Source organism: Frieseomelitta varia, unplaced genomic scaffold, assembly GCF_011392965.1.
Source record: "Frieseomelitta varia isolate USP_RPSP 00005682 unplaced genomic scaffold, Fvar_1.2 scaffold_247, whole genome shotgun sequence".
In the NCBI taxonomy this organism is placed as follows: domain Eukaryota; kingdom Metazoa; phylum Arthropoda; class Insecta; order Hymenoptera; family Apidae; genus Frieseomelitta; species Frieseomelitta varia.
In genome coordinates this window covers 755,287-770,534 of record NW_025109976.1, presented here as the reverse complement: position 1 = coordinate 770,534, position 15,248 = coordinate 755,287, and the positions used below count along the sequence as shown (strand labels likewise).

The window sequence follows — 15,248 nt, the reverse complement described above, 5'->3', positions numbered from 1 at the left end:
CGAGGCGGCTTGGGCTGACGGCTCTCGATGAATCACGGGGCCGATCGCCGGCGTGCTCGAAGGCGACGCGCGAGCAAGAAAGGGAAAGCCCTCGTTGCAAAGAGCCGAGGGATGACGTAAAGTAAAGGAACTGTGTCGATCAGGCCCCGCCGATTTAATCCTTCGCCGATATTTCGAGGCGAGCGCGCCTGCTTTCGACCACGTACTCGCGAATGCCGGTCAAAAGTAGAGATCGCAGTTTCGAAGGCGTAAAGTTTCGAGCCAGTTTCCTGGCTCTCGTTTTGCGGAGGTAAAACGTGTAAAAAAGAAATAGTCGATAAAACAAGAAAAACGAAATGTAAATTAATATCTTTTCAAGAGATCCGAATTTCATTCGTCGCCGCCCTGCATACACACGATGAGTTCGTCTTCTTTTTACTATTTTTAGTAAAAAGTCGCTTTTACTTTTTTTTTCAGTAACGCTTCGATTTTTCAAGTTACTTCGAAATCGTGCAGATTGTTCGATATTAGATGAAGGATTATTTACAATGAAGTGACTTTCTAATTTATCAGCTGATTGTAGTCCTTCAAATATCTTCGTCAACGTTATTTTCTGTAGAATTGATATCTAAGGCTACTTACATCGACTTTTTCTTCATCATGCGTTACTCATTAATTTCTCAATATTGTAACTTTCTAATTTATCAGCTGATTGTAGTCCTTCAAATATCTTTGCCAACGTTATTTTCTGTAGAATTGATATCTAAGGCTACTTACGTCGACTTTTTCTTCATCAAACGTTACTCATTAATTTCTCAATATTGTCAAATGAAAGCTCATATTTTACTACAATTTTTATACAAAATTTTCATTGTATTTAACTATAAAATCTGTGAATAAAACTGTGAATAAAAACAAAAAACTCATGCTAACTGTGAATCCGTGTAAAAAAACAAGACCCAGGTGTGCGCGTTAAGGATCCAAGAACTTGCAACACCTAATCCCGTTCTTCCTGCATATTTTAATAAAAATTGAAATAAAAGTGATTTCTTTTTTTATTTAAACCTTGCCTACTAGGCTTAGGATGACTTCCAATTTATATTTTTGTCTTTTCGCTGTATAGTGGGCTACATTTACACCTATTTTCTTACCCTAAACTATTAATCGCGGTAGGAACTAGTATTCTGGTAATCTTATTTAATCTATCCTAATAATCTAATAATCCATCAACAAAATAAAATGCAAATGAAAAGAACGCTTACAACATCTATCAATCTAGCCTCTAGTAATCTTATAGTCTTGAAGAAGGAACCTAAACTTAATTCAGAAACAGAACAGAAAGAAACTTTCACTATCACTAATAAAAGTGATTTTACTTCCGATCTAAGTGATTTTTCTCATAGGAGGAAATGCCCGTTAATAACTAATAGATAAAATGATCCACAACTGAATTAGTAGCAGATGTTAGAAAATTATAGCAGCAACTCGCAAAGTTGCACACTCGACGGAAACCGATGTGCAATTTCACGGGTGTTTTCATTCGTGCCTTTATTCAACGGATCGCCGGCCGTTTTCTCGTACGAGAAATTGCGTTGGCTGACTGGATCGCGAACGAGAGAGGACCTATGGCCCTCCGACACTGACATTCCCCAACGATTGTGTCACGCGTGTTTATAGACTTCCGATGCGTTTTCGTCCGGCACCGAGCTGAGGGCTCGGCCTCTCTGTGCCGGGTCACTGTCACCTGTGCTCACTCTCACGTGTCAGTCACGCTATACCGAATATCTCTACAGTCGTTCGCGTTTCTTTCCCTTTTTTCGTTTTTCTTTTTTCCTAGTCTGAAGGGAGGAGAGCTATGCTATGGTACATATCACCTCTCGCGTGAGAATGTCGCGCACGTGGGATCGCTCGATGCGATTTAATTAGACTCGTTTTTGAAACGAGAAAGCCGCCTACTCTCGCCGCGTTTCCGTATTTCCGGCCGTGTGTTCGATATCGGCGCGTTTCACTCTCTCGCGTTGACGACTGACATTATCGTGCTCCTGAGCGTCGCTCGTACAGATTTCTTTTTTTTTTTTTTTTGTTTTTTAAATTCGCGTCGTTGAACTTTCGCACGTGCCGCCGCGCCGTTGCGTGCGGTTCCTCTGACTTCTGATCAATATCAGATACTTTATACCGTATGCGCGAGTTTTAATTGAACACGCGACAATACATATACGGGACGGTCGTGCGCGATCGAGGAGACCGACAGTAACGAGCATCGATGGAGAATGAGTTCTGGACATGCGTGACGATGAGGAAACCGTGGATTACGAATATCGGGCATGCAGCGAGGAATTTCATCGATCGTGTCACGCGCGTATCCAGCGCGATAAACGCGACAAGAGAATGGCAAAGTAGTATTGTAAATTCTCGGTATGAAAGATTTTTTTTTCACTGTCAAAGGAATAAATGTGAAAGTCGTCGAAAACTCTGATTCTTATAAAAAGCATCGTGGCGCAGAGATTCGCCTCATTTTGATAGACAATCGCTTGTTCTTGAAAAGGATCTGGTATAATGTTTCTGAGAAAGCCAGCGTACGAGTCTGGGAACTCTATGACCCGTCTTAATCACAACTACGACTTTGTTCTATATCGTTTTAACATGCAGTCGCTCAACACTTTAAACGAGAACGACGTGTTTCTGCATAACACGAGAATATTATTTGTAATAGTTACAAATGCATATTGTAAATATATGCATTTTACAAATAAAAGTTTGTACTCTTCGCCGCGTTGTAGACCTTTTTTTTTTCTATCTCTTGCACTTGAATCTCATCGATACAAGTCGTCTGTAGTTTCCAACGTCAAGTTAATCGATAGTCGTACACACGTGTTGTCTCAACTTTGACTTTCCTCCTCTTAGACTCGTCATCTATAAACCTGACACAGAGGATTGTAGAACACGTCCAGCCAATTCTCTCGGCGTTTTACATTAAAATTTTTTTTTTTCACGTTCGCCACTCGTCTTTATAAAACGAAGCTTGTCAAATATTTAAACGTCACTTGTCTCATTCCCTCTTTTTCTTCAAAGTTCAAAATTTGTTACTTTTAATGTTCGAAAAAAGAAAAAAAAAAAACAAGAAATACTTCACATACTTAAACAAACTAAAGTCAGACGAAAATTAAAGAAGCGAACGAGCGTGTCTCGTCGATGAGAAGGCAAGGGACACGGGTGAGTTATGTACATACGTAAAAGTGCTCGGCTCGAGTACTCGGCGCAACGTAAATCACGGCGAACAGATTTACCGTGACGGAAACAACGAACGGAGGGATTAACTTTTAAGACGTGTCGCCCCGACAACGACGAATATTTAGGAGTACAAGTGGCGCGGTGTAACTCACCGAGTAAGAGCGGAACGGGCCCGTAATTCATAAATTATACAATGGCGTACTAACACGACTTGACCGGAGGGCAATTAACCCTTATTAAATCAACTGATACGACCTTGACACAACCAGGAAGCACGGTCAATCCTACCGGCTGGACAAATAACGTAATTTAATAACGCGCTTCCCCTCGCGATTAATAAACCCTTGCCCCGTTAAACCGGTGGGTGAACCGTACCGAAAGCTCATGGTTCCCATCGTAATGTCCAACTCTCTTTGAATACACTCCACCTACTATACAGGATGGGTCACCACAGACTGCCATCTAGATTTACGTCATTATTATCACGCGTGGCGAAAAATGTTTCGGACGAAGTTGAATGGTTTTCGAGAGGGGCACATTTTGATGATGACTTGTTTTCTTGTAGGTGGACGTGCAGAGGACATACGAATTAACGTTTTTCTTTAAATAGAATCATATATTTCTTATTGCATCAGTTGATGCACCTTGGCATTCTTTACAAGTATTAACCTATTTATTTATGTTAAAAGATCATTAGTTTAGAAGATATTTTAATATTTTAAATATTTTAATTCATGATACTGACGAGAGAGTCACGATTTCCTAACAACATTGAAATTAAAATATTTCCTAAACTAATGACTTTTTAACATACATAAGTAGGGTAATACTTTTTTTTTGTAAAGAGTATCAAGGTGCAGTAAAAAATATGATTCCTTTTAAAAAAAACATTGACCTTCATATGTCCTCTACACGTCCACCTACAAGAAAATTAGTATCGTCAAAATGTGCCCTTCTCGAAACCTCGTTCAACTTCGTTCGAAACATTTTTCGCTACGTGTAATAATAGTGACGTAAATCTAGATGGCAATATGTGGTGACCCACCATTTGTATACAAATATATTCGTGTTACAATTTACAAGCAAGCGAAACGCTTGGAGCAGCGTTAAGAAAAATGTTCAGCTAATGTGCAGTCGGATAAAAATTGCCTTCGCCAAGAGGAACGAACAATGAACGTGTGGGTCGAGCTTATCGAGTTTGTCGCGCCTCAGCGAGGAATGTGCAACCGAAGTCTGCAGGAACAACGACCCAAAAGTTGATCTCCGGTGACTTCTGTGAACGCGGCGAATTCTAAATCACGGCAGAGTACGCTCCACCGGGCCGTACGATGATATCTCGTTGAGGGGAACGCGGCACAAAATGGAGGCTTCCCTTAAACGCGTCGTTCAGCGATAACCAGACACCAGGCTACGTATAACGCGCGTAGTACAAGTATCGAGTTTGAAAAAAAGAAAAAAAGAAAGGAAAGCTAGGCTCGTTCTCGCGTCTCCGTTAGTAAGTAAGAGATAACCTGTCGAACGTTAGCCACATCCGCTTCTATCGTGGCCGGTTCTCTCCACCTTCCTAACGCGTCGTTCTCAGAAGGCGGACGGAATGTAGAATTTTCATGCCGCGGTGGAAACATTACTCGAAAGATAGGAATGACACGTGAAACGATTACGGGTTAAAAAAAAAAAAAGAAAAAGAAAAACAAACGGCTTCTGTTCTTTCAGATGGTTCTGTTCAACCGGACTCGTTTTCTTTCGGTGTCTCGGCGTTCACGGCCTGGCATTCATCCGGCAGCGCAAAGACGCCCGAGAGGCTCGTTTTTCTCTCTTTCTTTCTCTTTCTCTCACTCTGTGGCCGCTCGGTGATCACCAAAAAGGGAAACCTAGTAGTCGGATGTAAATCAGGCCGAATGGCCGTTAGCTATGACACGTGCTCCAATCTGGTCGCGAAACACGCTCTGCACCGAGTACTCCCGAGTATTGTTCCACACATTGTAACACACACCGACCCCGATTTCTCTATTATCGATGTCCTGGCTAAATATCGCGTCCAAGGACGCTGCGCTGCCAGCGATGGCGTTCGAATTCAAAGTCACGAGTTCGAACGTGAGTCTGAATCACGTTTCAGTGCCATTTGAAAACCAAACCGCTGTCTGCAATAAGCAGGCAAAGTAAAAGTTGCCTGTTTAACGCGCGTGGTTTAGGTTTAATTGAAAAGGAAGTAATTAGGAGAGGAATCATCGATATGACGATTCGTTTGCTATTCGTTCACACGCGTGGAACAAAAAAAGATTTACCAAACACGAATTATTCTTGTCCTCGAACGCAGTCAGCCTTGATCACGGAAACCGTATGGGGAGATCGGCACTGTTGTCCCGAACTTGGCAACTCCGGGAACGGAGCCCCTCGACGTTACGCGATCCGATAAATTAACTATTACGTGAAATTCAGTTCGAACGGAAGGTTTCCAATCGAATGATCGATTCGGTAACGAATCCGGTTTACCGGTGTGCCGACATGTAACTTGTGGCATACGATGGCATACGACTACGTGATTCCTCCACGAAATTACTGCTTATCAATCTCCTTGAGCGAGCGGCACTTGTTCAGCCTCTTGTAGATTTTCTCCGAAGTATCAAAGCGGGGGTAACCACGAGCAGGTTTCGTAACGTCGCGGCAACGAAGACGATCTCTTTGATGCGGTAAATGAAATTAAAGTGGAAGAATAATTCGTGGATTCCTTTCGATAGCTGTAGCTCAACTGAATGTTTTCACATTGAAAATTTCTACTCTCGGGTAAATTGAACACTCGCTGAAAAAAAAATTTCGCGAATCGAAACGTTTCACTTTTCTTCGCGGATTGAGTAACGTCACTCGTCCCTGTTGTTCACAAATGTGTTACAAATTAGACGACGCTAAAACTTCGGTATTCCAAACGTGTCGGCACGCAGTTTGAAACAGGATTGTTTCAATTTTTCTTCCGCGATATCGTTCATTCGTCTCTCAGGATTTCCTGCACGTGGCTAACCTTTTGGATAACGAGTCGGAGGGGCGCGAGAGAGGATAAAAAGGATGGAAGGGTGCAGCCTAGATAAGATCCGAAAGGGCGTGGTTGATTACAGCCGGTGTGTATATCGGGGCGAAGGATGTGCTCACCTTTTTTTTTTTTTTTTTAAATTGACGTTGACATTATCTCGAAACTTTTCGATCCAATTAATCGCGCTCGAAACTCGATACTTATCGAAGAACGTTTAGATCCGCGTGCAGAGTGCGGTATTGTGTCGTATGCGCGGGGAGGGTGGCCGCGCGTTTCCGTTCGACTTTCGCGCGTTTCTTTCTCTTCCGTGGCTACTTTCTTAATTGCAACATCTTGTCCTTGGAATATTGGGGGAATAATAACTACTGGAATCTCGGCTAAAGACCCGATAAATGATCCACGGAACCGGACGAGACCGTTCTTTTAATTTGCGTTTTAAATCACCGGCCGAGTGAACGGAATGTCGATATCGACGTCGACACAAAAATCACGTATCTACGCGGGGAATAAAGGCCAAAGGCAAGACGAAATCGTAAAAACCACTCAACCACTTGGACCATGAAATTATGAAACGAATCGGATAATTGCCAGTCATCCAATTCAACGCGAGAACCCGCGAGCGAGCGAACGGGAAACGATTCGCACGCGAGTTTGCATTGCCGCTCGTGAACACTCGGCGGAATGAAAATACGATAATCGGTGATCGTTACTGGTGACTCATCGAATAAACGATCAAACTATCGGGGCAAGGTTCTATTCTTCGAGATAGAAAGAGAGAGAGAAAGAGAGAGAGAGAGAGAGAGAGAGAGAAAGGGGGAAGGGAAAAATGAGAAATAGAAAAAAAAAAACTCGCGGTTATCATCGGTTGATCCACAGATCAGATAACAGGCCACTCGTAAAATCGACGCGTAATTATTAATATGTTATCAATCGTCCCGATCGCGTGCAATTTACACGATTACTAAGCGTTTGCCTTCCATGTATCAGTTGCGCGAGTCGGCGTTAACTACGCGGGAAATAAATATTTGCCGCCCGCGAACAGACACCTTAACCACTTGCGCTGAAATGACGTGCCGCGCACGTCGAGAATTTTCTGTTCCAAAATTGCAGTACTTTCTCAGTTCTAAGTATATTCAAGTACAACAGGCAAAACAAATAATAAATTTATTACTTCTCAATAATTTCTATCCAGTGATATCGTGTCGACGAGTTCAAAAGAGAAAGAAAGCGACGAATTATTGTATACGGTTCGGTCACTCGTTATGGTCCGCAATCAGCTGCCAGCGCATGTGGTTAAACGGGAGCGTGTGCTTTCAAAAGTTCTTCGAGTCTTTCGAAATTATCGAGACTGCCAACACTTTTCAACCGTTCTCAAACTCTACCGATTCGAATTTTTTGCCAGCTCGATATATATACGTACGTACTTGATAGCCTGCTGCCATTTGCAACATATGCCAATGAATTAACCGGCCGCTCCTCGAGCACGACAGTCATCCATCTCGTTCTCTTATAAACACGTCTCGTGGGAGTTGCCAGTGTCCCGTTTGTAAAGGCACTGCCACGTTACATTATAAATTCACCTCGAACATTAAGCAAGCATCCCACGGGAGTCACGCGACTCCCGCGGGAGCTCAATTGCCGACAAACACGCGACCGTTGCCGTTGCGTTGCCTCAAAGCGATTTCTATTTTCCGTCGACGTCACCTGGTTCTCTACTTTGAAATATGCTTTGGAAATCGCCACCTCGAACGTGCGCCACGTGAAATCTGTCGTTGAGAAATTAAGCGCGCGTGCCTTTCTTATATATTTATATACAGATCTTTTAGTATAAATTTTGTACGTGAGTACGTGTCTTCTGACTGAGAATATTTCTTAGTGTCGTCACTTCTACCCGTGATTTTTCAATGTTCAACCGCGTCACACTCGTTCAAAAATCTTGGAGCATTTTTTTATTCTTGATATCCAATACTTGTGGATTAAATCTCGATTGCGTGAATTCTTTCTTAAAAAGGGAACGCGATATTTCCAATCTTGAAACAAATATAGTACTGGAGCCGGGGAATCATTTTCTACTAAAATAAATCCGCAATTTATTGCAAGAAATAATTTTTAAAACGTAATGAAAAAAATCACGTTTGGACATAAATTTGATTTAAAATTAATAAAATTAATTTTTTCTTATATCTTGATGTTTTATTTAAAACAAAAAAAAAAAAAGAAAATAGGCGGGAAGAAACCGTTTGGCCCACTCTATATTTCTTCCAAGACTTTTAAGCGGGAGTGTATATTCAAACACAAAAGCACGTGAGCGTCGAAAGATCACGGATTGAGATCTGGATTCTTTTACTTTGGAACAGGGATCCTACTTGCGACTCAGATTTTTTTTTTCGTTGCATCTGTCACGTAAATTCGATCGCTGTTGCGACACTCGTCGCCGGTCGCAGGATCAAACCTTTACGGGAAATTAACAAGCGAAACCGTTTAACTTGAAACGAGCCGCGAAACGACGCTCGTTTCAAGTCGGGACAAAAAGGCTGAGGTTGCTTTATTACCGGTAATTACTTCGTTGCCCCGGTCGATCGTCAGTCAGACCGTTAATTGAAATCTGTTCGATACAGCGAAATACATGTGTAATCACCCACACACAGGTCCTACGTCGTCGAACTGGCCGTTTTCTGCCTCAACTGTTTCTGTCTCTAATAAATCAGCAATTTCTCCGTTGATACGATAACGTCTTGGAAGGTTCGACTAATGCGGCAATACTCGCTGAAATTCTATGAATAATTCTAACTGGCTATCCGGGTGATGCCAAACGGTCTATAGTGACGCGTTTCGAGACGCTAATTTGCAACGTCGACAGGAAAAAAAAAAAGGATACACGTCGATCTACTTACGAAACGTAACCTATCTAATGGTCATTTTAATGTACTAAAGACTTTTTATTTTTAACGTTGTTCTGTCGTAGGTAGTAAAATTTCTAAATCGCATGTACATTTCATTTCTCAACAACAAAGTATCGTTTAACGCTAGACCTATTGCGACGATTTTGTCAGAGGCAAGAATTTCAAATAAGAAAGATGGAGAAACTTCATCATACAACGGAGTACATTTGTTTACGAAAAATCATCTAAATTTCTAAACATACATCTGAAAAATATCTAACAAAAGTTATCAAAATTCGTCATTTTGATCGGTCTTGAATAGTTTTCGAAAGAAATATCTACGATATTTGTCCCAAAAGTCTTTTGAGCGATGGTACGCGCGCTACGTGCGATGACGAAAAGATAAAGTTGTGAATCGCGTAAATCGCGACGATGGAGGAAAGAATTACGCGCGTCACGCGTGCAACTGATAATTTACAGGAAAATTATCGGCCGCGGGTTTGCAGTCGCTATGAAATAATTGACCAGACCCAGTTTCGAAAGGCGATCGTCGCGACGATCGTTTCGTACCGATCGATTCTCTCTAGTCATTTTGATAACCATGTTCGTCGTCCGAGAACTTGTTTAACCGTAAATGAAAACACGACGCGCACGATTCTCACCGTCTCTCTCTCTTTCTCTCTCTCTCTTTCTCTGTCTCGTTGGAATCTTTCGAAACTGAATTGGATTCACGTGGTACGCTGGTTCAATCAGAATTCGCCGCCAAAAATGGTAGCGTAGTAGATCGTAAAATCGTCGGCTCGCTCGTTCTTTCTCGCTAGACAACTTGTTTGCAGCAGGCATTGAAAGCCACCAAGACGGTCTTGGACACTCGAGGCCATCGCGTACGCACTTTTCGTTGGGACGCGCACCACGATCGCAGATAGTCTAGACTCTAGAGCAATCCGTCTAGAGTCTAGACAACGCTCGAATGCGCGAATCGGCATTATCTCGTCGCTCTCCTCTTTTTTCTTTTTTTTTTCTTTTCCACGTTTAGCTACACATATATGGGCGCAGAAAATAATAAAAGAGAAGGAAACGTTACACGCGACGACGCGTCGGCGAGCTATCCTACTTTCGCTGGCGTACGCGCGGCGGAAGTTATGAGGTCGCAATACCGCGGAACTTGGTCGCGACGCATCATCCGCCTCTGCTAGCGGTTTCTTTTAACGAGTCGCGTCACGAAACGTGGCGATACGACGCGATATTAAGAACGTGGATAATCACCGTAAGAGAGAACACACACGGTGAGGCGCGAGGACGCGATGACTCGTGAAAGACGTGACTCTTTCAGTTCAGGGACAGCCGTCGAAACGTTACAGGTGGACGATTTTTACTGTCGATTTGACGAATCATATTCATGTTTCTCCGACGTCGAGCAAATCGAAATATGAACACTGAAGCAATATCAGGAAATTTTGCAAAAATTTGACCGCTGTGCGATGCGTGATTGGTATTCACGGTTTCGCAACGATTCGCGAGCACTCTGGCTCGTCGGTCGTGTCGCTAATTAAAACGGGCACGTCGAACGATCCCGTTTCGATATTTCGCATAGACGTCTTATACCGGTGGTTAAACAAGGTCTTGCTTGTTATTAAGATGCAATAAACCAGTCGCGCGTGCTGCGGCCACGCTCGAAGGCTGCTCTATCTTGAAGCTCGAGTGAAAGCAACGGGAACCCATTCGCTCGCCGCTATTTTTCTTTTCCCTTTTTTTTTTTTCTTCCTTTTTCCCTGTTGGCGATTTTTTCAATCAGACTTCAGTTTCGCATTACCCGCCAGGACTTTCACGTAGCCGTGTGCTTGCGAGTAAAACCAGACTTACGTGACTAAAATCGAAAAATCATCGAGCTGTATCGCTCGAGGAAACTGTGCCGCGCCGAATGTTCCGAGTTTTCGTCGCGATCTGTCCGCGGCAAAATCGGTTGCGGTTTCTCTCGTTAAAAACATCGGGCCTATTGTTACCTTATTACGAAATTAAAGGCGATAAAACCCGCGATCGATCATCGGTTTCCCTCGGACAGGCCGCTATTAATCTTATTTCGCAAACGGCAGCAGCAAATCGCGGGATACACGGAGTGTATTTAAGCGCGAACGGCTCATTTGCCGCAATTAGGTCAATTATTACCATTTGCTGGAACAAGTCGTAAACTGGCGCTATATAGTCTACGTTAAGGCACAATTTCCTTTAAAGCTTTAGACGCACGCCCGTCCACTTTTGCGTCGGAGATTTTTCAACTGAACGAACCGTGTTTCTACGATACAGTTAGGCTACAACTGTGAAATTTTATTCCCTCGTTTCATTATTCAATTGTCTAGCCGTTGCAAAAACGAGTGCGTGGAAACCGTTCTTTCTTAATCAAATTTTAATTTCGACAGTTCCATCGAGCGATTTTTAGAGAAGAATCGCAAAATGTTGGCTTTAACTTTTAAGAGGATCCACAAAAGCACGCGCGACCATCTTGATGGATTTAAACAGAGTGAGTCAACGGTATCGTGTACCTTTTTTTTTACCGATTACTGGCTGGCAGATAAACCCGTGGCTTGTGCAATGCGTTACACGCGGTAACAACGGTCGTGATTTTAACGCTACAAGTCTATGGTTGCGATGTAATTGACTTAGATCGCTTCTGTCCGAGCTGACCAATCCTCACCGATCAAATGCCTGGAACGGAGCTTATTATTCGGCTGGAGAAACGAACAGTAAAAAGCGCAAGAAATTGCGAGGCGATCGCGTTACGAGATTGTACGGCATTCGTCAACGCTATTTATATCGGTTACAGCAACTTCCTCTCCACTAAGGGTAACGTCTTATCGTCCAGCTCGTCTGCGTAAACAGCATTTCGGAGATCTCTGTTACACACACTGGACACTGGACTGTGTCCTTTCTCCAGCTTCTCGTTTCATTCTAATTAGACTGGGCCACCTGAACTCTTTCAATCGTGTTGAGATCCGTTTGTTAACGAAACAAATATTCAATGCGAACACGTACAAAGATAGCAGCCCCAAGCTAATCGAATCGAACCAATGACGGGATGTCAGATCTATTATATATACTGTTGTCGCGCAAATTTATATTTCTGTGAAAAATGAATGAAAAACTATGCAAGCCTTTTACGTATTTGAATGTTTTATATATTTTACCGTGGCCTACAAATGTTCTACAATATCTTTGTATCGTGTGCACGCGTTTGTATCCTCAGATTTCCATTCGACATCCACGAGTTAAAGAAACGTCCGTACGTTTTCAAGGGGTTGAAACGATCCTGAGACACCAGGATCTCGAAGGAGTTTTTTCTAAACACTGGCTGGCAACGAGACAAGCCTGGAGGGTTGAAATCGACTCTAGCGTGTCGGCCAGCTCGAATCAAAACTCGCAGCTCGATGGAGTCGCATTGCCCATAGACCAGTGTAAGTATCGCGTTACTTCGGTGCACCAGCCTCGGTGTTAAGACACCTAATTGCACGTTATAGTCGCGCACGTATGCACACCTGCGAAGCCCCATACCGAATAATGGTAATGTTCTTCCACTGACTGTCTTGGACGAACCTTGTATGGTTTTTGCTCGTATTTACGGCGAGAAAACCATAGTCCCGTCGTTTTGATTGTTTGAAATCGTTCGTCCTCCAAGTTTGTTGATAAATTCGTCAATTAATTACTCGAACGCGTTCCAAGGAGTAAATTTTCGGTTCTGTTGATCACTAGGAGTTGATCGATAGAGAATACGATCTTGTTGAAAGGTCGATACGCAAGCGGGCTCGGGTGAGCGAAACGCGATGGACGATCGCGATTTCACGTGTTCCTGCAAAATCTGCAACGACTCGCGGACTGTTGTTCAGTGAAATAATCGAAAGCGCCACGAAACGTGCTCGCAAGGAAACACAGCGAGTTTCTAGCGAGCGTTTCGTGAGAAAAAAGCAACACGCGAGGTTACACGGTATAAATGCAGGCGCGATCGATGTACTCTTGGTAACCATTTCCGAGGACATTCCGTTTCCTCGAGTAGGACCGAGAACTTGACGATCAATTTTTTCCTCCTTTGCTGTAGCGAAGCATATTTAAAACAGAGACGGGGCGAACGAATCCAGTAAAAATCGATTCTAGGCATCGATGCAAATAATATTCGATAGCGATAAATTTGACGGAAGAAAAAAAGAAGAGAAAAGAGAGAAACGTTAGCAAAGGACGAGGAGTCGCATTGCGGACGGAGACGAAGAAAAATATATTCAACGTGAGAACGCGCCTATTGGGGCGCGACGACGACGATGACGACGACGACGACGACGACAGAAACCATGTATAGCTTCTACGAGAAGTAACGACCCTGTTCAAGGGCGTCGTATGTACTGGGTTACGCGGGCCAAGGTCGACTCGATTACGTGTACACATGTCGAACGATGCTTTTTTAAATAACCTTACAGCCGGCTCGGTTTACTTCATCGACCAGCGATAACCTCGTAAATCGAGACACATTTGAAGTAGACCGCGTTGCATTCTCTTTTGCGTTTCTCATTCTTTTGGATAATGTCGCGTGCGTCTTTATACGTGCTAACGCTGGCTACATACCCACGCGGTGACTCGCTGCTCAAGGCGTCGCTACTTAACGCTATTCAGATGAATTCGTAACAATATTTAATTAAATACCGAGGAATGCTGCACGGTGTTAAATGGATATTTGCACGAGTCTGCTGTGCACATAAGTCCACAATGTCGGCGATATGTTAATTGGGCAGACGTTTGAATGAATAAATTGTAATCTCACCTTGGTGTCGAATCTGGACATTCGTTGCACGCCGTTCATCTTCGACCAAAGTAGCCGCTCGACGATTGTCTCGATGGTCCTTGGTGTCGCGGCACTCTCAAAAATGGCACTCAAACGAAGTGTGAGTCCTCGCCGCGACGAATGAGAAGACCACGCGCGAAACACCGACACGCGCGCGGACGCGAGTCAAAAGTTTAAACTCGCAGGAACTAGGAGTCGCACCGACACGTCCCCGTACACGTGCGCGCGACAACTGAAAGGCATTTAAGTGCCTTTTGCAAATTCAAGCGTTTCTTCTCTCTTTTTTTTTTTTTTTTTTTTTAGCTTGACTCGAGCAACGTAAACAATAACCAAGCAAGAGGTCGGTCAATGCCGACGAAAGAAATAAAGCTTCCGAAACGCGATGCAAATTGGTTTTATTAACAATCGCTTATTTGGCGATCTTACCGTCGAAGCGCGACTACATCGGAACGATCGCGAGATCGACCGTGAACAACGAAATTATTATTAATGAAGGACATTCGGTTTGCGCGGTCTGTCAGAGGGTCAATGTTTTTTTTATTCTGAACGTTCCGAAGAGATTTTTGATACCGGATTGGTTCTCGATCTCTGCGAAGAATCTCGGATTCAACACTCTGCACGTCTGGCAGCATCACGCAGACGACGCGCGAGAATCGACGTTCACGGTCCTATGGACAAAACGCGGCACCGTTTCATGGAGAAGCACGCTTCGCAGTCTGCGATAAGAGATTTGAAACTCGGCGACCGAGTACCATAGTTCGCGCCTGCGCCACAATATTTTACTCGTCACATATCCCGAAACACGTGGTATCCTTCCAAGCACCGCCCCTTTCCAACTTGTCGCGGCGTACATAAAAGTTTTGAATATTTACGCAAGACGTAAAGAGCATTCGATCTTGTGTCAGCGATGAGATCGACTGAAAACAAGCAATCTCGGACTTGTAGAAACTCACTCGCTCGTACTGTGTATGTTTTGCGACGAAGCGGACGTACTTGCGGCGTAAATTTTCGTCAGATCGAATACCAGAAGGATCTTAGAGCCGAAAGACATCACGGGTAGGTATCACGGAGGCAGGCTACTCGAAAACTCGACGTGTTCCATGTCCAGGGGGGAGAAAAACAGGTTTAAGAGCCGTGGTTGACCGGTCGCCTTTTAAATCGGTCATCTATCTAGCCGGTGGATATTACATCGATTCGAAATCAGGCACTCCGTAGCTGCGGACCCGGGAGGTCTCGAAACTCACTGAAAACCGTAATCAATGATGGAGCCGGCGAAGTCGTAACGTACACAAATTAAAAGGAAGGTGAA

General features: G+C 43.6%; 1 protein-coding gene across 1 annotated transcript in view; it reads right to left on the bottom strand.

The window, feature by feature from the left end:
* The window catches only part of LOC122528249 (four and a half LIM domains protein 2), a 94,281-nt gene extending 80,235 nt beyond the window's left edge, over positions 1 to 14,046 (bottom strand). The window contains exon 1 of the mRNA XM_043653191.1: positions 13,919 to 14,046. Coding sequence (XP_043509126.1) covers positions 13,919 to 13,957 — 39 coding nt within the window. The 5' untranslated portion in view covers positions 13,958 to 14,046. The remainder of the gene's footprint in view (positions 1 to 13,918) is intronic.
* Between the last annotated feature and the right edge of the window lie 1,202 nt (positions 14,047 to 15,248).